Source organism: Elephas maximus, chromosome 12, assembly GCF_024166365.1.
Source record: "Elephas maximus indicus isolate mEleMax1 chromosome 12, mEleMax1 primary haplotype, whole genome shotgun sequence".
Lineage (NCBI taxonomy): Eukaryota > Metazoa > Chordata > Mammalia > Proboscidea > Elephantidae > Elephas > Elephas maximus.
The window spans coordinates 72832386-72858354 of record NC_064830.1 but is presented as its reverse complement, the minus strand read 5'-3'; the positions used below and the strand labels follow the sequence as shown (position 1 = coordinate 72858354).

General features: G+C 41.3%; 1 protein-coding gene across 4 annotated transcripts in view; it reads left to right on the top strand.

The window, feature by feature from the left end:
* PARN (poly(A)-specific ribonuclease) overlaps positions 1–25969 on the top strand; it is a 175387-nt gene that overhangs the window by 4810 nt on the left and 144608 nt on the right. For 3 of the 4 annotated variants that reach the window (XM_049903174.1, XM_049903177.1, XM_049903175.1), the window contains exons 1-9: positions 5746–5897; positions 6280–6357; positions 8619–8698; positions 9196–9263; positions 9351–9432; positions 20164–20224; positions 23297–23462; positions 24239–24304; positions 25448–25486. In XM_049903174.1, coding sequence (XP_049759131.1) covers positions 5879–5897; positions 6280–6357; positions 8619–8698; positions 9196–9263; positions 9351–9432; positions 20164–20224; positions 23297–23462; positions 24239–24304; positions 25448–25486 — 659 coding nt within the window. In that variant the 5' untranslated portion in view covers positions 5746–5878. Of the gene's footprint in view, positions 1–5745; positions 5898–6279; positions 6358–8618; positions 8699–9195; positions 9264–9350; positions 9433–20163; positions 20225–23296; positions 23463–24238; positions 24305–25447; positions 25487–25969 lie in introns of those variants that run through there. The other variant, XM_049903178.1, reaches the window with a different exon arrangement.

Here is a 25969-nt window from a genome sequence, read left to right as displayed (position 1 = left end):
CTATTCTAGAGAGTGTTCCATGTGCACTAGAAAAGCAAGTATACTTGGTTGCTGTTGGGTGGAGTGTTCTGTATATGTCTATGAGGTCAAGTTGGTTGATTGTGGTGTTTAGATCTTACGTGTCTCTATTGATCTTCTTACTGGATGTCCTGTCCTCCGAAAGTGGTGTGTTGAAGTCTCCTACTATTATTGTGGAGCTGTCTATCTCACTTTTCAATGCTGTTAGAGTTTGTTTTATGTATCTTGCAGTCCTGTCATTGGGTGCATAAATATTTAATATGGTTATATCTTCTTGGTGTATTGTCCCTTTAATCATTATATAGTGTCTTTCCTTATCCATTGTGGTGGATTTAAGTCTAAAGTCTATTTTGTCAGAAATTAATATTGCTACTCCTGCTCTTTTTTGATTGTTGTTTGCTTGATATATTTTTTTCTATCCTTTGAGTTTTAGTTTGTTTGTGTCTCTAAGGTGTGTCTCTTGTTGGCAGCATGTAGACGGATCTTGTTTTTTAATCCATTCTGCCACTCTCTGTCTCTTTATTGGTGCATTTAGTCCATTTACATTCAGGGTAATTATGGACAGGTATGAATTTAGTGCTATCATTTTGATGTCTTTTTTTGTGTGTTGACAGCTTCTTTTTCCCACTTAATTTTATGTGCTGAGTGGATTGTCTTTATATTTTGTCCTTTCCTCATATTTGTTGTTGTTGATATTGTTTCTGCTGAGTCTCTATTTTTTTCTTGTATTTTATTTTGATGAGTAGGATAGTTTGTCTCCTTTAGGTTACCTTATTATTTACCCCTATTTTTCTAAATTTAAATGTAACTTTTATTTCTTTGTATCGCCATATCCTTCTCTCCATATGGAAGGTGTACGATTACATTTCTTAGTCCCTCTTTATTATTCTAATGTTGTCTTCTTTTATTTAATAACGTCGCCGTTACCCTCTTCTGAGCTTTTTTTTTTTTTTTTTTTTTTAAATAATCTTGCTTTGTTTTGTTGGATTTCCCTGTCTGGGTTGACTTCTGGTTGCTCTGCCAAGTGTTCTAGTCTTGGTTTGATCCCTGATATTATTGATTTTCTAACCAAAGAACTCCCTTTAGTATTTCTTGTAGTTTTGTTTGGTTTTTACAAATTCCCTAAACTTGTGTTTATCCGGAAATGTCTTAATTTCACCTTCATATTTAAGAGACAGTTTTGCTGGATATATGATTCTTGGCGGGCAATTTTTTTCCTTCAATTTTTTAAATATGTCATCCCATTGCCTTCTTGCCTGCATGGTTTCTGCTGAGTAGTCCGAGCTTATTCTTATTGGCTCTCCTTTGTAGGTAACTTTTCGTTTATTCCTCACTGCTCTTATAATTCTCTCTTTATCTTTGGTTTTGGCAAGTTTGATTATAATATATCTCAGTGACTTTCTTTTAACATCTACCTTATGTGGAGTTCAGTGAGCATCTTGGATAGGTATCTTCTCATCTTTCACGATATCAGGGAAGTGTTCTGCCGACAAGTGTTCAACAATTCTCTCTGTATTTTCTGTTATCCCTCCCTGTTCTGGTACTCCAATCACTCTTAGGTTATTTCTCTTGATAGAGTCTCACATGATTCTTAAGGTTTCTTCATTTTTTTAAACTCTTTTATTTGATTTTTCTTCAAATATATTAGTGCCAAGTGATTTATCTTTGAGTTCAGAAATTCTAGCTTCTACTTGCTCAATTCTGTTCCTCTGACTTTCTATTGAGTTGTCTACTTCTGTTATTTTATTGTTAATCTTCTGAATTTGTGATTGCTGCCTGTCTATGGATTTTTCAAGCTTATTAAACTTTCATTATGTTCCTGAATAATCTTTCTAATTTCTTCAGTTGCTTTATCTGTGTGTTTATTGGCTTGTTCTGCATATTGTCTCATTTCCTTCCTGATGTCTTGAAGGGTTCTGTATATTAAACTTTTGTATTCTGCATCTGGTAATTCCAGGAATGCACTTTCATCTAGAAGATCCCTGGATTTTTTGTTTTGAGAGCCTGTTGAGGTGATCACGGTCTGTTTCTTTATGTGACTTGATATTGACTGTTGTCTCCGAGCCATCTATAAGTTATTGTATTAATTTATGCTTGCTTACTGTGTCGTAGCTCCTTGCCTTGTTTTGGTATACTCCTATGGGTTGCTTGAGTGAGCTAGCTTGATTATTTTCACCTTTGGAGCTCTGATGTCCTGTCCCCAGATGGCTAGAGCTGTTATCAGGTATATCAATCTAGGAGTCCATTCAGTTTTCTTGTATGAATTCAGCTCAGGTTTCCAGGTAGCTGATCATCAAGTGTGTAGAACAGGCTCTGTCCTACAGTCTTAGAGGGGCAGGGGTGATTGGTGTATATACCGGTATCTGATTGCAAAAGGGGGTCACGCTCTGAGGAAGGCAGGGCACTCAGAAACAACCCCTGAGTGTCTCTGAGGAAAGCACATCCCTGTTCCCTACAGTGTGCATGTGCGTGGATTCTGCAGACAGACCATGGGCACCCAAAGTTTTTGGTTGTAAGGACTGGGAGGTACCAGTTATCTCTTGACCCGTGTCGCAAGTGGCTGGGTGACCTGAGTGGAGCTACCAGTCCTTAGGTCCCTGATGTGGGTAGGTGCAGACCTTGTTTAACAAGCAATGTCAAACATCAGACACCCACCCACCTCTGCACCGCACAGCTGAAATGGTTGGAGTCTGCCAACAAGGGCCTATTCTCCCGAAATAGGCCCACACAGGTCCATGCAGAAGGGAAAGGTGCTCAAAGTCCATGGACGGTTTATGCCTGGACAGGAGCTGCTTCTGTCCTGAGCTCCCCCGGTTAGTGGAGCTAGCAAATTATCTTTTCCCACAAATGCAAAATTTTTCCTTCCCCAAGGCCAGGAGGATGGCTCTAGGTGCTCAACAGTGCCTGTCTGAGGCCCAGGGAATTCAGTCACTGAAGCCAGTTTGAGGGTGGTGGGGGGTGCATTAAAATATACGCAAGTATTTAGCTTTTCCCGAGAGCACCGTTCTCAGGTTCCGGAGGTATGAGTGGGCTGTGTGGCTGGCTGCTTCTTCCTGAGGAAACTGCAGCCGAACGCTAGTACCAGCCCGCTGCCATGCCAGGAATGGTACCTGAGGGCTCCCCGCGATTCAGGTCCAGTAACTCCTCTATGCTTCTGAGTGGTCTCTTCCTCCCCCGCCCTTCAGTTCGTTTTCTAATCTTGACTTTGAAGCTCAGGGCTCCCAGCTTGTCACAAATACACTCGTTTCACTTGTTTTTTTTCGGGTCTTTGTTGTAAAGAGTACTCGCTGGAAGCGTCTGCCTATTCCGCCATCGTGGCTCAGCCTGTGTATCAGCATTTTTAATATGTATTTTTGACCCAGCAATTCCCATTAAAAAAAAAAAAATCCACATAATGCACTGCTATGCAGCCATTAAAAAGTGCAAGAGATACAAGCAAAGTCAAAGATATGGTAATCTGGAGGAATGTTTGCAATTCACATCACAACATTCTAATTTCCTTAGAAAATGGAAAAATCGAGGCAAAAATGATGAACAACTCAATAGAAAAAAATAGACAAAGGATATGAAGAGACAGTTCACAGAAAAGGAACTATAAGTGGCTTTTGAGCATATGAGAAGACACTCAACCTTATTCATAAAAATGTATATTGGAAGTTCACCAATCACTACTTTCTACCCATCATATAAAAAATTGCCAAGTTTGACAATACACCATGCTGGCAAAACTGAAATCCAAAGGGACCCAGATTGAAGAAAGCAACTAACACTGCCCTGCAAAATTAAATACTGATTTTGCTGTGAGAATAGTACTTGCAAATTTCTAGAAATTACTTCATTGGTTTTTCTTTCTTTGAATCACAAAAAGCAATACATATCCAGTACTACAAACCTAATCAGACACAGAAAAACAAAAAAAGTTCTCCCAACCTTTCCAAAAATCCCTCTTTACTCCAGTAATCAACATTTACAGTTTGAATAGAAAGGTTTTTTTGCTCCCTATCGGATGTTGGGAGTCATGGTGGTGCTGTGGTTAAGAGCTTGGCTGACAAGAAAAAAAAGGCAGTTAAGTGAAGAGGATTTGAAGCAGTTAATGATAAAGGTCAAAGACTACAGACTTCAGTATGGATTACACCTCAACATAAAGAAAACAAAAATCCTCACAGCTGGACCAATAAGCAACATCATGATAAATGGAGAAAAGACTGAAGTTGTCAAGAATGTCGTTTTACTTGGATCTACAATCGACACTCATGGAAGCAGCAGCCAGGAAGTCAAACCACATATTGCATTGGGCACGTCTGCTGCAAAAGACTTTTTCAAGGTGTTAAAAACCAAAGATGTCACTTTGAAGACTAAGTTGCATCTGACCTGAGCCATGGTATTTTCAGTTGCCTCATGTGCATTCGAAAGCTGGACAATGAGTAAGGAAGACTGAAGAAGAATTGATGCCTTTGAATTACGGTATTAGCAAAGAATATTGAATATACATATATAATCAGCTGCCAGAAGAACGAAGAGGTCTTGGAAGAAGTACAGCTTCTTTAGAAGCGAGGATGGCAAGACTTCATCTCACATACTCTGGACGTGTTATCAGGAGGGACCTCTCCCTGGAGAAGGACATCATGTTTGGTAAAGTAGAGGGTCAGCGAAAGAGAGAAAGACACTCAATGAGACAGCCGCAGTGATGGGCTCAAGCATAACAATGATTGTGAGAATGGCACAGGACCAGGCAGTGTTTTGTTCTGTTGTACATAGAGTCACTGTGAGTTAGAACTGACTTGACTGCATCTAACAACAACATTGGATGTTGTTGTTACACGCCCTTGAGTAGATATTAACTCACAGAGACCCTGTGGTATAAACTCATTGTTATTGAATCATTTCGACCAGTAGGTACCATATAGGACAGAGTAGAACCATCCCATAGGGTTTCCAATCTTTACAGAAGTAGAGCGGCTGGTGAATTCGAACTGCCGACTTTCGGTTAGCAGCCCTATGTAATATCGTTCAAGGTGAATTTATTCACTCAATTCATGTTTATTGAGTGTCTATGTGTCAGCGCTCTGCTAGGCTCTGAGGATCAATGACAAAACTCCCGACATAAAACTCCACTAATTGGCACGATGGCAGTGGGTTTAGGCAAGACCTGTCTGTTTTGCTCACCATACTTATTCCTAGTGTAGCCCTTCTCTACGTATACCTCCCATCCTATCATGACGATTATGTAATTTAAGTGTTTCCAAGTGCCAATTTTGACTCCATCTCTCTCCCTTTCCCCAGGTTCTAGCTCCACTGGGTTAGGGAACATATCTTTTCTACACATCACAGTATCCCTAGCCCCTATCAGAGTGCTTGGCATGTAATAAACCCCTTGCCATCTAGTTGATTGCGACTTATAGCGACCCTGTAGGACAGACAAGAACTGCCCCATAGGGTTTCAAGGAGTCGCTGGTAGATTTGAACAGCCAACCTTTTGGTTAGCAGCAGAACGCTTAATCACTTCGCCACCAGGCCATATAACAGAAACCTGGCAAATGTGTGTTCACTGACTGGGTGTCAGGACATGCGTATTTCTTCTTCCAAAGTGAACGTCCCCGTCTGGCCTGAGAAACAAGCCACGCCCCTCGAACCTCGCTAGCCGCGCCCCCCTCTGTCCCTGGAAGGAAAGGAGCCGGGCCTTGGCCCCGCCTCCACTGGTGACGCAGAGCACGTGACAGGCGCCGGCGCGCGCTGTTTCCGGAAGTCTCTGCCGCCGGCACCGCCGTCTCTGCTGCTGCTGTCGCTTCTGCCGCCGCCGTGGCCGCCGAGTTCTGCGAGTAGAACGGTCCAGCGGACCGGGTTCCGGCCACTCTGCAGAATGGAGATAATCAGGAGTAGTGCGTGCCGCACGTGCATCTCCCCACGTGCCCTATCACCCTGCTAGGCCCAGGCCTTGGGCCAGCCTGCTTGGCGGGGCCTGGAGCTGAGGCGGCAGCTCAGGGGTTTGCCACCTTAGGCACGCGCACCCCCCGGGGCTTTGCCTCTCTCCGGTCCGCGCATTCGTCGGGGCGTGTTCCCTGCAGGCTTGTGCACCACTCGGGGCCTTGTCCTCCCCAGTCCGCGTACCCCTTGGGGTTGACCTCGCCATCACGTGCATCCCTTGGGGCTTGTCCTCCAGCCCGTGGCCTCATGAGCCCCTGGGTCCACCCCTCTCCCCTTAGGAGCCCATGGGCAGGAAGCCAGGCTCTGGTTCTAAACTTCCTCTCGGTTTCTCTGCAGATTTTAAGAGTAATCTTCACAAAGTGTACCAGGCCATAGAGGAGGCTGACTTCTTCGCCATCGATGGGGAGTTCTCAGGTATCCCTGGGTTGCAAGTTAGTGTTAGCACCTTGCATTGTATATCCACGGCTCCTCCTCCTGCTCCCCCTTCTCAGTCCTGCTGACAGGACCTAACTCAGTTTATAGCCTTGGGCAAGTTGCATGAGTGCCAGTGTTTCCTCTTAAACTTTTTAAAAAGCATGTAAGAGATACAGTGAGTTTGTGACTTTTTGCTTTTTGAGGGTTGTTGTTAGAGATGATGGTATTGGTGCTGCTGAGAACAGTTTGACATGTACTTGGTAGAAAGCTTGGAGATGAGGATCAGCCGTTTGCAGGTGAATGAGGGTATACCTTTATGTGTTGGTGCAGGTGTTCATTGCCAGCCTTGGAAAGGGTGTGTTTGTACGTACCAACGCTTAAAGTAAATTGCAAGGTTTTTTTTCCCTCGTGAATCAGAGGCTAATTTTTAAATTGTTGGAGTCACTGTGACCAGTTTGTTCTCTTGGTATAGATACCCATTTTACTACCTGATTTTACAGATTTTAAAAACTTTTCAGCTCTTTCTAAAGAAATCTTACTGGTTTAAGTATGATCCTTGGGTCCTACATGCAGTTTATAGTTGAAGTCAGTTCCCTAGGCAGCTGAGAGTTTTCACCAGAAATAATGTTCTCTTGTCCTGATGTAGATTTTATTCCAAACTGTTGACCAAGACTGGTAAACTAGTGATGATATACTTCAGGGTTGTTGATGTTTGATTATGCATTAATTCTTTGAAAAGCAACAAAACTTATTCAAATACAGAGATTGTGATTACTGGGTTTTGAAAACCCATTTTAGACACTGGAATTGCCCATTCTCAGATTGAAACATTCACATCTCCGAATTCATTATTAGAGAGTTTAGATTGGTGGTCAGTGAAATTAATGCTTGTCTTAGTTTCCTAGTGCTACTATAACAGAAATACCACAAGTGGGTGGCTTTAACAAAAGTTTATTCTTTCAACAGTTTAAGAGGCATGAAGTCTGAATTCAGGGTGTTGGCTGTAGGGGAAGGCTTTCTCTCTGTTGGCTTTGGGGGAAGGAAGGTCCTAGTTCCTTGGTTCCTTGGTGATCTTCAAGTGGTGTGATATCTGTCTTGCCCCAGCTCTGCTTCTTAACTTTCTCCTTTTATATCTCAAAAGAGACTGACTCAAGACACACCCTACACTAATATTGTCTTATTAACATAACAAAGAAAACCCATTCCCAAATGGGCTTATAACCACAAGTATAACCCAAATCCACTGCCATCAAGTCAGTTCTGACTAATATCAACCCCATGGGACAGAGTAGAACTGCCCCATAGGGTTTCCAAGGCTGTGAATCCTTATGGAAGTAAATTACGCCATCTTTCTCCTGTGGAGCAGCTGGTGGGTTGGAGCTGCCAGCCTTTCACTTAGCAGCCAGGCACTTAACCAATGTACCACCAGGGCTACTCAACCACGAGTATATTCCAACTCATAGAGCCCCTATAGGACAGAGTAGAACTGTCCCCTAGGTTTCCAAGGAGCAACTGGTAGATTCAAACTGCTGACCTTTTGGTTAGCAGTCGAGTTCTTAACCACTGCACCCCTAGGGCTCTAACCACAAGTATAGGGTTTAGGATTTATAGCACATATTTTTGGGGGACACAATTAAATCCATAACAATGCTAATTTTGACAAGAAGTTCAGGAACACTTCTAAATCATCTTAATTTCCTGAGAACATGAAATTTATAGAGGCATTGAATGGCTTACTGATATTTTCACATTGTTTTTGTGTGCCATCAAGTCAGTTCTGACTCATGATGACTCTGTAAGACAGAGTTAGCATTTATTAATAAGTTAAAACCTTTATTTCTTTTTTTAAAAATTTTTATTGTGTTTTAAGTGAAAGTTTACAAATCAAGTCAGTCTCTCATACAAAAATTTATATACACCTTGCTATATACTCCTGATTGCTCTCCCCCTAATGAGACAGCGCACTCCTTCCCTCCACTCTCTATTTTCATGTCCACTCGGCCAGCTTCTGACCTCCTCTGCCCTCTCATCTCCCCTCCAGACAGGAGATGCCAACATAGTCTCATGTGTCTCCTTGATCCAAGAAGCTCATTCTTCCCAAGTATCATTTTGTGTCCCATAGTCCAGTCCAATCCCTGTCTGAAGAGTTAGCTTTGGGAATGGTTCCTGTCTTGGGCTAACAGAAGATCTGTGGACCATGACCTCCGGGGTCCTTCTAGTCTTAGTCAGACCCTTAAAAACTTTTATTTCTTAAATTTTAGGAATCAGTGATGGACCTTCAGTTACCGCGTTAACAAATGGTTTTGACACTCCAGAAGAAAGGTATCAGAAGCTCAAAAAGGCAAGGAGATATGTTAGAAAATCTTTTCTTTTCTGTGGTGATTCTCTCAGTGTTGAATTATGGAGAAATATAATCGTTAAACTTGCACATAAAGTTTTTAAAATGCAGCACTTCTTCCTAACTCCAACCGTGAAATATTTTAATGATGCCTAAAGCAACAGCAAAAATAATTGCTAGAAAACATTTTAGGGAAGGCTCCATATTTTTGGCGTTAATTCGGTTTATTGGGGAAGGTGATATGGTTGTTTGAATCCTTTAGAAATAGGTGTAATACGATGCTCTGGATAATGGGTAGGTGCTTAATTGGGGAAAAATAGTTAAGAAATGTGTATAGATTGATAATACCTCTGATATCTAATCCGTATAATCTGTTCTAATTGAAAGTATTCTGCCAGAGTCAAGTTGGGTGATTCAGAAAGTCCACCTAATTGAAAACACTGTTGCCCATGTTGAATGTACAGCACAGTTTTGACAAATGTTTTATTTTTCTTTTCCAGCATTCCATGGACTTTTTATTGTTTCAGTTTGGCCTCTGCACTTTCAAGTACGACCACACAGAGTCAAAGTAGGTTGTTTTAACAAGCACCTGGAATTCGATTGTCATGGCATAATGTAACCCTCTAAGTCTCCTTTTATCTCTTATTTTCCCCAGGTATATAACGAAGTCTTTTAACTTTTACGTTTTCCCGAAACCCTTCAATAGATCCTCACCAGATGTCAAATTTGTTTGTCAGGTTAGTAGCATAATTGATTTTTTGTTTTATGAATTGCTGATGAGGCAGTGTGGATGTTTGAATTCGTTTAATTTAAAAATTTAAACTATTTAAAATTTGATTCTCCCAGTAACTTCATAACTCCAGGTTTTCCGCAAATCATTTAACTTCTCTGACCTTCAGTTTTAGGGCTATAAATTCATGACACCCTTGGGTCCCTCTTTACTTCAGAATGAGTTACGGAATAAGATGCAAGAGTCAGACAGATGGAAACCAGAACATGAGCTTTATTGGCAAAGCTGGAGTGGAGAGCATGCTTCATAATGCAGTTCCATCTGGGATGGCTAGTGTCTTACCCCTCCACTGAACCTTCACATTGGGGTCTGCAGGCTTCTCCCTGCCCCATCTTTCTTGCACCTCTTTCCAGGGGTAAAGTTTTTTTTTTTTTTTTTTCTGGAAGAGCAGAGTGTATATGTATCCTGTCCAAAAAGAGAGAACCCAGATTAAGTGGTAACACAGTTTGGAAAGCCTGGAGGGCAGGCTTCTTAGTGATTGGGTCTTCAAATTCTTTCTGGAATAAGGCAGGTGTGGGACAAAGAACTTGGTTTGGTTCTTTGACTCTGGTTTCTGAAAATAACCTGAGCAATCAAGATGCCTTTGCTTTACCAAATAGCTGGGCAACTAGGGCCTACATAGGCCCCCCACCATACACATATACCTGTTGCCATCGAATTGACTCGTGTGACCCTATAAAAGACAGAGTAAAACTGCCCCATAGGGTTTTCAAAGCTGTAATCTTTATGGAAGTGGACTGCCACATCTCTTTCCCACAAAGCAGCTGGTCAGTTTAAACTACAGACCTTTAGGTTAGCAGCTGAGCATTTAACCACTGTGCCACCAGGGCTCCTTCACAGGCCCCCCACACCTGGAGAACTAACTTCAGGAAGGAAGGGGAGCCTGATGCAATTATGCATATTCACTAATCGGCTTAATCATAACTACGTGTGCAGTAAGGCCAAAGTCATGCATTTTCACTGGGGTCCCAGTGACTAGGGGACCTGGGACCTTGGAGCACTCGCTCTCTTTGGGGCCTCCTGGATCTGTGAGAACATCCATGCATGTAGAGGGAGCAGCAAGTTCCAAACTTTGCCTGATGTGGCTCTTTGCTTGTTTCCTTTCTAGTTATAATAAATGGGTAACTGTAAGTAGAGGTGACAGTCTCTGAATTCTGCGAGCTGTTATAGAGAATTAAAGAACTCAGAGGTAGTTAGCCAGCAGGGCTGGCAATACAGAGTCAATTTGTGTAGACCCAGCTCTGGGTGGCTGGGTAATAGAGAAAGGATAGGGTCTTTCTAGCTTGTGACCTAGTCACAGAGGACAAGAGAAAGAGACACCAGTACCACCATCTGAGGTGCAGGGAGTTGTGTAGACTCCTGAGCATACGGTGCTACCCGATGACCTGGCCTCGGGTGGCCAGGGGTGTTTCCACCTGGCTCAGGATAGTGGGGATGAGGTCTGATCTAACTCTGGGTGGTTAGGGTCGGTGAGAAGAATTACCATGGAAGAGGCTGGTGACTGGTATGGAGATATGGAAAGGCAAAGTCTGGATCTGTTTCTAGCCGGTGATTAGATTCATGCTGATCCTTGCCACATGGTTAGTGATAAAGATGGGGTTTGCCCACCTTGCCCCTTCTCTTATAGGGAAGTTGGTAGGGCAGTCCTACCAGCAGGGTGTAAACAAACAGTTGAAATTTAATTGTGTGCCTGGAGCTAAAGAAAAGATGAAAGGAATTAGGGTCTAGCAGCCAGTTTTCTTAAAGAGCAAATTGTAGTGGGTATTTCCTTTATCCTACGGTCAGTAACCAGCTATTTACCGGTCATCTTGGTACACTGAGTCAGAATCGACTTTGCGGCAGTGGGTTTGGTTTTTTTTTTTCTCATCAAGAGATACTTTATGAAACAGTATTTATAGGCTCTCACTGAGAGAAAAGTAGGCCCCGTTTGGAAGTTTTTATGGATATGGTTTCCTGGTAGTACCAGGAGGAGAGAATTACTTAAAGAAGTGGGTTCATGACTTTGGCCGTGGATTCATGGTTTAATCAAAAGGAAACATTGACAGTGAGACATCTTAGGAACGATGCTCTGTTCTAAAAGACGAACAAGGGTATGATTATTTTGGGATAGGTAAACAGATCACAGGAACTCTACCCATTATAGAAAGCCATGTTGTGGCTATGCCTGGAACAATGAACTTCTAGTTACCAGCTACCCCTTAAAAAAAAAAAATGTTAAAATTGACTTGAAGACAGGCCAGAGGCTAAATGTCTGAAATGACAAAGGGACAAGGGAACTGTGGTTTAAGGCAGAGTGAAAATTCTGGGATTCTCTAGTTCAGGAAAAACAAAGGCAGAGAAAAGGCTTAGACTCAGTATGTAAACACACCTATTCTATAAGATCAGGTAAATGTGTCTTTGGGTTCTTCCTTTTGTCCCCCATTTAAAGTGGTTTTTTTGTTAAAATGCTATGACCGCAGCAGAGTAACTTCTTAAAAGGGAATTGAGTTCTAGAGTCAGCGGGCACGTGTCTAGTCAAAATGGGTCTTGAAAAGCTCATAACCTTAAAGCACATAGGGTTTGTGAGTAAAACACCCTGATATGTTCTTTGGTAAAGAGGTACCTGACACACAGTGAGATGCCACACATTAGGCAGAATGTGGAGGGATGGGCTGACAACCACATACACACTTGGGAAATGTCCTCGTCGAGTGGGATAGCAGGCAGGATGGCATCCGGCTACATCGTTTTCTTCTCTTTTTCCTCCTACTATTTCATTTTCTGACTGAAGATCTATAATTGAATTAATGGGTTTTTGTTTAATGCCCATATGAAGGAGCCCCAGTGGTGCAGTGGTTTAATGCTTGGCTGCTCACCTAAAGGTCAGCAGTTCAAACCCACCGGTGGCTTCGCAGGAGAAAAGACCTAGCGATCTCCTGCAAAGATCACAGACATTGAAAACCCTATGGAGCACGGTTCTACTCTGACACACATGGGGTCACCATGAATCGTAATTGACTTGACAGTGACTGGTTAATGCATATATAGTTGTGAAAAATCCAAGCATTACTGCTGTGTCGGTTGCCATTGAATTGCTTCTGACTTATGTGCCCTGGTGTGTTAGAGTAGAACTGTGCTTTATAGGGTTTTCAGTGACTGATTTTTCAAAAGTAAATTTTTTTTTCTTTGGAGGTGCCTGTGGGTGGACTTGAACCTCCAACCTTTCCATTAACAGCCGAGTGTGTTAACTGCTTGCATCACCTAGGAACTCCCATTACTGCTATCTATAGGGTAAAAAATGGGTTTTTTATAGGGTAAAAAATGAGTTTCCTTTCTTAAACCCTTTTCCCCATTCCACTTCCCTCCCTATTTCCCACCTTTTGTCTAGCCTTTATATTTAGATATACATTTATATGTGTATACAAATATATGTAATTTTAGCTTTTTCTTTAACATAAATAGAATTCTAATATTCATATTTTGTATAACGCATTTTCCACTCAATGGAATGTCCTCTTATTTTCATTGTAAGGATAAGTGTAATTTATTTAATCAGTCCCTTATTGGAATCTAGAGGATTTTCAGTGTTTCCTTATTATGAACAATGCTACAGCCCATATCCGTGTACGGTGTATCTTTTTGTACATGTAGGAGTATTTCTGTAGGGTAGATTTCCTAGAAGTGGAATTGCTGAGTCACAGGACATGTGCATCTAAAATTTTGATAGATGCTTCAAATTGCCCTCCCAAATAGCTGTGCTTATCTCTTGAATCTTGAAAATAGCACATTTAGGACAAATCAGAGGTAGCAAATAGTAAACCATAGATTTTGTGGGTCCAAAATCTGTTTTGAGTGGAAAATATATATAGCCTCAAAATGCGAGAAGATGTAACTAGTGTCACTGAATTATACATGTGAAAAATGTTGAATTGGCAAAGATTGGGTTATACATACTTTTTACAACAGTAAAAAAACGATCACACAGCAGTAATCTTCAACTGGACCCCTGGCGGCGCAGTAGCTAAGAGCTTGTCTGCTAATCATAAAGGTCGGCAGTTCAAATCACCAGCTGCTCCTTGGAAACCCTATAGGGTAGTCCTCCTCTGTCCGATAGGGTCACTCTGGGTCGGAATTGACTTGACAGCAATGGATTTATGGAATCTTTGACTATCAAAAAAAGGAATAAATGAATCTTTTTGTGTGTTTGTGGCAAAGTGCACATAAAAATTACCATGTTCATAAGTACAGTTCAGTGTCACTAAGTGCATTCATGATGTGCCACCATCGTTTCCCGGAACTTTTTAACCACCCCACATGGAAACTCCAATTAAAGAGTCACTCACCATTTCCCCCTTCGCCCAGCCCCTAAAGGTCACCAGCCTACTTTCTGTCTCTATGGATGTGCTTATTTGGACATTTCATATAAATGAAACCGTACAGTGTTTGGGGCTTTTCGTGTCTGGCTTCTTTTTACCGATCATGATATTTCAGGGTTCATCCATGTTGTAGCAGGTATCAGTACTTCGTTCTTTTTCATGGCTGAACAATATCCCATTGTGTGTTATACCACATTTTGTTTGCCCGTTCATCCATTGGTGGACATGTGGATTGTTTCCACATTTTGGCTGTTGTGAATAGTGTTGCCATGAACATTCATAACAAGTTTTTGAACACCTGTTCTCGATTCTTTTGGGTATATACTTAGGAGTGGAATTGCTGAGTCATATAGCTGAATCTTTGACTACAGATTTTTAATTGGGTAAAGGGAGTTAGGATGTTTTGGAGTCTAGTGACAGGAGGGCAAAAATGCCTTTCCATAGTCCATCCTTCGGTGTCTCTGTTAGAGATGGAATATTGAGACAGGCAGAATTATGAGAACACTCAGGTATGGCAGACAGAAAGAGGGTAGGTAGTCAGAGGACGTTTAATCTTAGATCAGAACAAAAAAGAAACAAATGGGGTAGAAGCTTTCTTGTTTTAAGCCGTAGAAAACCTGGACGTGATGAACACAGGCAGATGACCCTGTAAGCAAGGTAAGCACATGCTTACTTTGATGTGGTGAAACCTATGTCAAATGGGTCACTACACATTAGTAAGTAAGCACAAGTAAGCCTGTGCTTACCTTGCTTAGTGGGTCATCCCCCCGTCAGAGATTGTAAATTTGAAAAGAGGCTTTGTTTCTGTCAGAAGGTGCTGTGGGGTTGGGAGGGACAGAGATACTAGCCATACCTAGAAGCAGAAGCTTTGATGTGGTGAAAAATATGTGAAGTTGCTCACTACAGATGATCTGGTAAGCAAGATAAGCATCGTGCTTACTTTGCCTATTGGGTAATTTGCCTCTCATGTTGAAAAGTGATTTGTATATACCCAAGTTTGTGTCTGTGTGGGTAGGATTGTCATTTTATATTCCACCATGTTTTTTAAAGGGTGTGTTGGCTAATAAAGAAAAGATATTTACATTTTATTACAAGATTAAAAAAATAAATAGGAGAAAAAAGATGAGGGTATGATTAGTCTGATAAGATTGTTGTTGTTAGGTGCCGTTGAGTAGATTTTGACTCATAGCGACCTCATGGGACAGAGTAGAACTGTTCCACAGGGTTTTCTAGGCTGTAATCCTTAAGGAAGCAGACTGCTGGGTCTTTATCCCATGGAGCCGTTGGGTTGGGTTCGGACCACCAACCTTTTGGTTAGCAGCTGAGCACTTGATTGTTGTACCACCAGGGCTCCTTACGGTACAGAATTTGTGCCAGAGAAAGTCTGGACTATTTTATCTTTGAGCTTGTTGTTGTTGTTGTTAGGTGCCGTCGAGTTGGTTCCAATTCATAGTGACCCTGTGCACAACAGAATGAAACACTGCCCGGTCCTGAGCTATCCTTATAGTCGTTGTTGTGCTTGAGCTTTGTTACAGCCACTGTGTCAGTGCACCTCGTTGAGGGTCTTCCTCTTTTCTGCTGACCCTGTACTCTGCCAAGCATGATGTCCTTCTCCAGGGACTGATCCCTCCTGGCAACGTGTCCAAAGTATATAAGACGTAGTCTCGCCGTCCTTGCTTCTAAGGAGCATCCTGGCTTTACTTCTTCCAAGACAGATTTGTTCATTTTTTGGCAGTCCGTGGTATATTCAATATTCTTCACCAGCACCACAATTCAAAGGTGTCAGTTCTTCTTTGATCTTCCTTATTCATTGTCCAGCTTTCACATGCATATGATGTGACTGAAAATACCATGGCTTGAGTCAGGCGCACCTTAGTCTTCAAGGTGACATCTTTCCTTTTCAACACTTTAAAGAGGTCCTTTGCAGCAGATTTACCCAATGCAATGCGTCTTTTGATTTCTTAACTGCTGCTTCCATGGCTGTTGATTGTGGATCCAAGTAAAATGAAATCCTTGAGAACTTCAGTCTTTTTTCCGTTTACCATGATGTTGCTCATTCGTCCAGTTGTGAGGATTTTTGTTTTCTTTTTGTTGAGGTGCAATATATACTGAAGGCTGTGGTCTCTGATCTTCATTAGTAAGTGCTTCAAGTCCTCTTCACTTTTAGCGAGCAAAGTTGTGTCATCTGCGTAATGCAGGTTGTTCATGAGTCTTCCTCCAATCCTGATGCCCCATTCTTCTTCATATAGTCCAGCTTCTGGGATTATTTGCCCAGCACACAGATCGAATAGGTATGGTGAAAGGATACAACCCTGACGCACACCTTTCCTGACTTTAAACCGATCAGTATCCCCTTGTTCTATCCGAACAACTGCCTCTTGATCTATGTAAAGGTTCCTCATGAGCACAATTAAGTTTTCTGGAATTCTCATTCTTCACAGTGTTATCCATAATTTGTTATGATCCACACAGTCGAATGCCTTTGCAGTCAGTAAAACAGAGGTAAACATCCTTCTGGTATTCTCTGCTTTCAGCCAGGATCCAACTGAGATCAGCAGTGATATCCGTGGTTCCACGTCCTCCTCTGAAACCAGCCTGAATTTCCGGCGTTCCCTATCAATATACTGCTGCCACCGTTTTTGAATGATCTTCAGCAAAATTTTGCTTGTGTGTGATATTAATGATATTGTTCTATAATTCCCACATTTGGTTAGATCAGCTTTCTTGGGAATAGGCATAAATTTGGATCTCTTCCAGTCACTTGGCCAGGAAGCTGTCTTCCATATTTCTGGGCATAGACGAGTGAGCACCTCCAGCGCTGCATCTGTTTGTTGAAACATCTCAATTGATATTCCATCAATTCCTGGAGCCTTGTTTTTCGCCAATGCCTTCAGAGCAGCTTGGACTTCTTTCAGTACCTTCAGTTCCTGATCATATGCCACCTCTTGAAATGGCTGAACATCGACTAATTCATTTTGGTATAATGACTGTGTGTATTCCTTCCATCTTCTTTTGATTCTTCCTGCGTCGTTTAATATTTTCCACATAGAATCCTTCACTGTTGTAACTTGAGGCTTGAATTTTTTCTTCAGTTCGTTCAGCTTGAGAAATGCCAAGCGTGTTCTTCTCTTTTGGTTTTCCATCTCCAGCTCTTTGCACATGTCATTATAATACCTTACTTTGTTTCCTCGAGCCGTCCTTTGAAATCTTCTGTTCAGCTCTTTTACTTCATCAATTCTTCTTTTGCTTTAGCTGCTCGATGTTTGAGAGCAAGTTTCAGAGTCTTCTCTGACATCCATCTTGGTCTTTTCTTTCTTTCCTGTCTTTTCAATGACCTCTTGCTTTCTTCATGTTTGATATCCTTGATGTCATTCCACAACTCGTCTGGTCTTCGGTCACTAGTGTTCAGTGCATCAAATGTGTTCTTCAGATGGTCTCTAAATTCAGGTGGGATATACTCAAGGTCATATTTTGGCTCTCATGGACTTGCTCTGATTTTCTTCAGTTTCTGCTTGAACTTGCATATGAGCAATTGATGGTCTGTTCCACAGTCGGCCCCTGGCCTTTTTCTGACTTATGGTATTGAGCTTTTCCATCATCTCTTTCCACAGATGTAGTCAATTTGATTTCTGTGTGTTCCATCTGGCAAGGTCCATGTGTATAGTCGCTGTTTATGTTGGTGAAAGAAGGTATTTGCAATGACGAAGCTGTTGGTCTTGCAGAATTCTATCATTCAATCTCTGGCATTGTTTCTGTCACCAAGGCCATATTTTCCAACTACTGATCCTTCTTCTTTGTTCCCAACTTTGGCATTCCAAATGCCAGTAATTATCAATGTATCTTGATCGCATGTTCGATCAATTTCAGATGGCAGCAGCTGATAAAAATCTTCTATTTCTTCATCTTTGGCCCTAGTGGTTGGTGCGTAAATCTGAATTATAGTCGCATTAACTGATCTTCCTTGTAGGCATATGGATATTATCTTATCACTGACAGTGTTGTACTTCAGGATAGATCTTGAAATGTTCTTTTTGACGATGAATGCAACACCATTCCTCTTCATGTTGTCATTCCCAGCATAGTAGACTATATGATTGTCCAATTCAAAATGGCCAGTACCAGTCCGTTTCAGCTCACTAATGCCTAGGATATCGATATTTATGCGTTCTATTTTCATTTTTGATGATTTCCAATTTTCCTAGATTCATTATTAATAGGTTCCGATCATTCATAGATGTTTGCAGCTGTTTCTTCTCATTTTGATTTGTGCCACATCGGTGAATGAAGGTCCCAAAAGCTTTACTTCATCCACGTCATTAAGGTCAACTCTACTTTGAGGAGGCAGCTCTTCCCCAGTCATCTTTTGAGTGCCTTCCAACGTGGGGGGCTCACCTTCCGGCACTATATCAGACAGTGTTCCACTGCTATTCATAAGGTTTTCATTGGGTAATGCTTTTCAGAAGTAGACTACCGGGTCCTTCTTCCTAGTCTGTCTTAGTCTGGAAGCTGAGCTGAAACCTGTCCTCCATGGGTGACCCTGCTGGTATCTGAATACTGGTGGCATAGCTTCCAGCATCACAGCAACACGCAGGCCCCCACAGTACGACAAACTGACAGACACGTGGGGGTTGAGTTTCTTAGCATCTAAGAAAAGGGGGAAACACAATTAGGTCTGTGGTTCATAGAACCAAAACAAACCAGGGTTCAGGAGAAGTACAGCTTTTCCCAGAACAGAGGTCTCAGAACATTTACCCTTAAACTATCATAAAAAATTAAGTACAAAACTTCATCTTCTAGGACTTGTCTAAGTGAGTACAGTGATGGATTGAATTGGACTGTTAGGTACAGCGTCCCTCATGTAAACTGATGGTATAACGTCAAAGTGCGGTTCTGGAAAGGTGGTTCCGTGAAGGACAAGATGAAAATGATTCAGGTGTATAACCCTTTGATATTCTGACTTACCCCAGGTATAAAATTAGGATAACTACAGTAACGTTAAGGAGCCTTGGTGGTACAGGGGTTAAGCTCTCAGCTGCTAACTGAGAGGTCAGTGGTTTGAGCCCTCGAGCTGCTCCTCAGGAGAAAGATGCAGCAGTCTGCTTCCGTAAATATTACAGTCTTGTAAACCCTAAGGGGCAGTTCTACTCTGTCCTGTAGGGTCACTGTGAGTCAGGATCGTCTCATCAGCAACAAGCTTACAGTGATGTTTCCTACTCTTTGGTCATTTGGAGTGAGAACTCTGTGATATTTGCTGTAGTGCTGTACCACCTCTAGTATTGTTTACTTAATATTTTTATTTAAATCTACTGACATATTTTGGCTCAACCGAAGCTGTTCGTGAATTTGTAGGTTTGAAATGTGTTTGCGTAGTAGGACTTATTACTGGGAACTTTTCTCTGTTTTAATCTTGAACATATAAAACCCAAGCCTATTGCTGCCAAGTCGATTCTGACTCATAGCAACCTTATGGGACAGAGTAGAACTGCCCTACAGGGTATCTAAGGCTGTGATCTTTATGGAAGCCGAAAGGTACATCTTTTTCCTGTAGAGTGGCTGGTGGGTTTGAACGGCTGACATTTCAGTCAGCAGCCAAATACTTTGATCACTGTGCCACCAGGGCTCCCTCTTGAACATAATAGAATGTCCAATTAAAACTTTGGGTTTTCAAAATGTAGTTTGAGGTAGATGTTGATGTCTTAAAACCTGCACTTGTGAGTTACCTTAAGCTCAAACCCAGAATGAGATAATACAAATGATTTTTTTTTTCTGTTGATAGTCTCCTAGTCAGTACGGGAAGGAGCCGTGCTGGCGTAGTGAGTGGCTAAGCACTCTCAACTGCGAACCAAAAGGTTGATGGTTAGAACCAGCCAGTTGCTGTGGTGGAGAAAGATGTGGTAGTCTGCTTCCGTAAAGGTTATAGCCTTGGAAACCCCATGGGGCAGTTCTCCTGTGTCCCATAGGGTCGCCATGAGTCAGGATCAACTTGATAGCAATGGATACTAGCAGTAGTAGTCTGTACAGTAATCAGGAGTTTTTTCTGCCTATTGGGGGAATGCCTGTTCACCTGGTGGATTTTGCTTAAATATTGTGAAACAAAGGATATTTGTTGTAGAAGCCATAAAGGAGAAGAGCCCAGATATTTTAAGTGAATTAATGGGTTCTTTGGCATCCTTGAAGTAGAAATCCATTGTTACCTGACCCATGGCATGCTGCTTCCTTGCCTGCTTTTCATTATTTACTTGCCCCGGTGACTTCTCTGCTTCTGTTTATGTATCTGCTACTGATGTCACTAAAAAGGTACATTCTGTTTCCTCTTGTTTCAGAGCTCAAGCATTGACTTCCTTGCAAGCCAAGGATTTGATTTCAATAAGGTTTTTCGCAATGGTAAGATTACGTGTTGAGAATATACACAGCAAAACATAAACCAGTTCAGCAGTTTCTGCATGTACTGTTCAGTGACATAGATTACATTCTTCAGGTTGTGCAACCGTTTCCACCTCTTTTTCTGAGCTGTTCCTTCCCCGTTAACATAAACTCACTGCCCCCTAGGGTTCTTGTGGAATCTTTCGAGTTGCTGTTGTCACTCGGAGCCCATATACAGGCACATCTCATTTTATTGCACTTCACAGATGCTGCGTTTTTTACCGGTTTGTGGCAGCCCTGCATCAGGCAAGTCTGTCAGCACCATTTTTTCCAATAGCACGTGCTTGCTTTGTGTCTCTGAGTCGCATTTTGGTAATTCTCGCGATATTTCAAACTTCTTCAGTATTATATGTGTTAGGGTGATCTTTGATGTTATTGTCGTAGTTGTTTTGGAGTGCCATGAAGTGTGCCCATATAAGATGGAGAACTTAACTGGTAAGTGTTGTATGTGTTGTGACTGCCGCACTGTACAGCTGTTCCTGTGTCTGCGTCCCTCTCCTTGGGTCTCTCTATTCCCTGAGACACAACAATATTGCGATTAGGCCAGTTAATAACCCTACAGGTATTCAAGTGAAAGGAAGAGTTGCATATCTCTCACTAAATCAAAAGCTAGTAATGATTAAGCTTAGTGAGGAAGGCATGTCGAAAGCTAAATTGAAAGCTAGGCCTCTTGCACCAAACATTTATCCAAGTTGTGAATGCAAACAAAAAGTTCTTGAAGGAAATTAAAAGTGCTACTCCTGCAAACACACGAATGATAAGAAAGTAAAACAGCCTTATTGCTGATATGGAGAAAGTTTTATTGGTCTGAATAGGTGATCAGACCAGCCATAACATTCTCTTAAGCCAAAACCTAATCCAGAGCAAGGCCTTAACTCTCTTCAGTTCTGTGAAGGCTGAGAGAGGTGAGGAAGCTGCAGAAGAAAAGTTTGAAACTAGCAGAGATTGGTTCATGAGGTTTAAGAAAAGAAGCCGTCTCCATAACATAAAGTGCAAGGTGAAGCAGTAAGCACTGCTGGAGAGACTGCAGCAGGTTATCCAGAGGATCTAGCGGAGATAACTGATGAAGGCGGCTACACTAAATGATAGATCTTCACTGTAGACGAAACAGCCTTATATTGGGAAAAGATGCCACCTAGGACATTCCAGCTAGAGAGGAGAAGTCAGTGCCTGGCTTCAAAGCTTCAAAGAATATGCTAACTCTTGGTAGGGGCTAATGCAGCTGGTGACTGTAAGTTGAAGCCAGTGCTCATTTACCATTCTGAAAATCCTAGAGCCCTTAAGGATTATGCTAAATCTATTCTGCCTGTGCTCTATAAATGGGACAGCAAAGCATGGATGACAGCACATCTGTTTACAACATGGCTTACTGAATATTTAAGCCCACTGTTGAGATCTACTGCTCAGAAAAAAAGATTCATTTCAAACTATTACTGCTCATTGACAGTGCATCTGGTCACCCAAGGGTTCCGATGAAGATGTACAAGGAGATTAATGTTTTCATGCCTGCAAACGCAACATCCATTCTGCAGTCCATGGATATAGGAGTAATTTCGACTTTCAAGTCTTATTATTTAAGAAATACATTTTGTAAGGCTTTAGCTGCTGTAGATGGTGATTCCTGTGATGAATTTAGGCAAAGTAAATTGAAAACCTTCTGGAAAGAATTCACCGTTCTAGATGCCAGTAAGAACATTGGTGATTCATGAGAGGAGATCAAAATATCAACATTAACAGGAGTTTGGAAGAAGTTGATTCCAACCTTCATGGATGACTCTGAGGGGCTCAAGATTTCAGTGGAGGAAGCAGCTGCAGATGTGGAAATAGCAAGAGAACTAGACTTAGAAGGGAGCCTGAAGATGCGAGTGGATTGCAGCAATCTCGTGATAAAACTTTAATGGATAAGGAGTTGCTTCTTATGAGTGAGCAAAGAAAGTGTTTTCTTCAGATGGAATCTACTCCTGGTGAAGATGCTGTGAACGTTGTTGAAATGACAAGAAAAGACTGAGAATATTATGTAAACTTAGTTGATAAAGCAGTGGCAGGGTTTGAGAGGATTGACTCCAGTTTTGAAAGAAGTTCTACTGTGGGTAAGATGCTATCACACAGCATCGCATACTACAGAGATATCTTTCATGAAAGGAAGAGTCAGTTGATGCGGCAGACGTCATTGTTGTCTTAAGAAATTGCCACAGCCTCCCCAGCCTTCAGCAACCCTGATCAGTTAGCATCCATCAGCATCGAGGCATGACCTTCCACCAGCAAAGGGATGATGATGATTCACTGAAAGCTCAGATGATGGTTAGCATTTTTGAACAATAAAGTATTTTTTAATTAAGGTATAGACATTGCTTTTTTTCGACATAATGCTATTACACATGATGTTATTGCACTTCATTGCGACATTTGCTTTATTCTGGCGGCCTGGAACCGAACCCACAGTATCTCCGAGGTATGCCTGTAGATAGTTCTTAAAAGAGCGTAATGCCCAAGGCAGACATTTTTTACTAGTTAAACTAAACTATTGTTTGGTTTTGAGAAGACTTCAGGGGATATTTTTGGTTTAAAGATTATCTCAGAGCAATAGTTTCAGGGGTTCATCCAGCTTCTGTGGCTTTAGAAAGTCTGGAGTCCAGGAGAATTTGAAATTCTTTTTTTTTTTTTTTTAATTGTTGTTGAGACTATACACAGCAAAACATACACCAATTCAACAGTTTGTACACGTACATTTCAGAGACACCCATGACATTCTTTGAGATGTGCAAACATTCTCACCCTCCTTTTCTGAGTTGTCCCTCCCCACTAAGATACACGCACTACCCCCCAAGGGTCCTGTTTAACCTTTCTAGTTGCTGTTGTCACTTGGATCGCATATGGATCGTTCTTTAAAAAGCCTAATGCTAAAGGCAGACATTCTTTACTAGTTAAGCTAAACTATTGCTGGGTTTTAAGAAGACTTCAGGGGATATTTGAGAATTTGAAATTCTTAAACAGTTACTTCTGTTAACGCGTTCTTCTTAAAATTATGTTTAGGAATTCCATATTTAAATCAGGAAGAAGAAAGGCAGTTAAGAGAGCAGTATGATGAAAAACGTTTGCAGTCCAATGGTGCAGGAGCTCTGTCGTACGTGTCTCCTAACACTTCAAAATGTCCTGTGATGGTTCCTGAGGAGCAGAAGAAGTTTATTGACCAAGTGGTGTAAGTTCCTAAACTGAAAGCAAATGTGCTTTGAGTAACATGGCAGGACTGAAATCCACATCCCAAACTTGTCCCATACACACACGGTATATATAGAAGTGCAATGTTGTGGGTGGCAGGATTTAACTGTGGCATATCTGAGTCTCAGTCACATCGGGCACGTTGTAAAGAGAGTTCTGTGTATCACAGTTGACTTGCTACAAGTTAGTAGGCGAGAGACCGTCATCGAGTGGGCAGACCCTCTACACAGACCAGGGACCTGAAAGCCACTTTCCAGCGTCCCTGAAGGCAGAGGAATGAAACAGGCCCATCTGGACTGCAACACGTCCAAGTTTTTTTTTTCTCTCGTAGTAACGTTTCTGACAAGCAAACGTGCCGTTGGAGTGTCTAGTCTTGCTTAGTTATCAGTATTAATGCGTTACTAGAAAAGTTACATTTTCAGGTAAGGTCAAATATAAAAACCTGAAAAACCAAACCAGCCTTGCTACTCACACACACATATGCACGCACGCACACACACAGAAACCACTTTGGTTGATGAACGTGTGAGAAGTTGTCACTAATTTGTTAACAAAAACAATGACCAGAAGAATGTATGCTAAAGTTAAGTTTTTTTCTTTAAGCTTTTTTTTTTTATTGGGTTACAACACACTCTGGTAAAATCATACTGTTGTATGCTCTTATATTTAGACTGCTTTTGAGAGTGATTGTTCCGTTGGTTGATGACTTCTTTTCATAAAAGCCCTGATGGTCGTGGTCTTTTTCTAATTCCCCAGAGAGAAAATAGAAGATTTGTTGCAAAGTGATGAAAACAAGAACTTGGATTTAGAGCCGTGTACCGGGTTAGTTGCCATGAACGTTTTAACATTTTTTTTTTTTTGAAAGATAGATGATACTGCATTTGGTCCTTTAAAAACACTTGATAAATAGTCTTTTTATTATAGGTACCTTCCGGAGATTTAAGCACTAACTTTAGTATGAACACAGTGGGGATTGAGACACAGAATGAATGCTTTGTCCTCTACCCAGAGGAGAGGGAACGGTTGTGCAATTTTACCTCTAGGTTGTGCTGAAGAGACTAATTATTTCAGCCTCAAAATCCAAACCAAACCCATTGCCGTCAAGTTGATTCTGGCTCATAGCAACCCTGTAGGACAGAATAGAACTGGCTCGTAGTGTTTCCTAGGCTGTAATCTTTACGGAAGCAGGCTGCCACCTCTTTCTCCCTCAGAGTGGCTGGTGGGTTCGAACTGCCAACCTTTTCGTGAGCAGCCACGTGCTTAACCACTGTGCCACCAAGGCTCCTTATTTTAGCCTCGAGGAGTTGCTTGGTACGTGAAAGCCTGAAGAGAAGAATTCACTGTCATACTATTCCTATCCTTTTAATTTCTCTCTGCAGTAAAAAATACCAGTGTCTGAGTCAATAACTAGAACATCTTCCTTTGCTTTTGCTTTGTGACGACCCTCACAGAAGTATTTTAATTCTTCTGTGTACCTTATACTTTCTTTATACAGTCATAAACCAAAAACCAAACCTAATGCTGCAAAGTCAATTCTGACTCATAGTGACCCTACAAGACAGAGTAGAACGGCCCCGTAGGGTTTCCAGGGAGCAGCTGGGGGATTCGAACTGCTGACCTTTTGGTTAGAAGCCGAGCTCTTAACCACTGTACAGCCAGGACTCCTTATACAGTCATTAAAAAAAAAAAAATTTTTTTTTTTTGTATACAGTCATAGGAAGTAATATTTTGATTAGATAAGAACTTGTACCTCTTCTATAAAAGCAATATCATATTAAAGAAAATCTAGATAACAAATTATAAGGAATACTCCCACCTCAGGCATTCTACCTATTTTAATGTTGCATGTTACCAGTCAGTTCTAATTAAGTATCTTTAAAATTAATTATCTTTCCCAGCCAGTGTTTGGTCAGCTAAGATTTTCTTAAAATGAGCCAAATCCAGTGTTTTCTTTTGTTTTTCTAGGTTCCAAAGAAAACTGATTTATCAGACTCTGAGCTGGAAGTAAGTGTTTCGTTTATTTGTGAGAGCTCTGTAAGGTTCCCAGGATGTCAAAACAAAATGTAATCTCTTGGCTCTCATTTCCCTTTTGAAATTTTGGTGTTCATGGTGACTTTGGCCCTACCAAGTTCTTGTGCAATGCTTCATTTTGTTATTTTCCCCTACTTTCTTAGGTTGAATAACCACTGAATTTATTTTATTATTATTATTTTTTAAATAGTATTTTATTGTGTTTTCAGTGAAAGTTTACAGAGCAAATTAGGTTTCCATTTGACAATTTCTTTACAAATTTGTTCAGTGACATTAGTTGTATTTTTCACAATGTGTCATCATTGTCTTTAATTGCATTCTGGTTCCATATCCAGTGTTATAGTTTCCCTGGCCCCTTATCTTATCATCTTTGTTATTACTTCTTAATAGATGCTTTAAGGACTTTTTTTTTTTATTGTACTTTAGATGAAGGTTTACAGAACACACTAGCTTCTC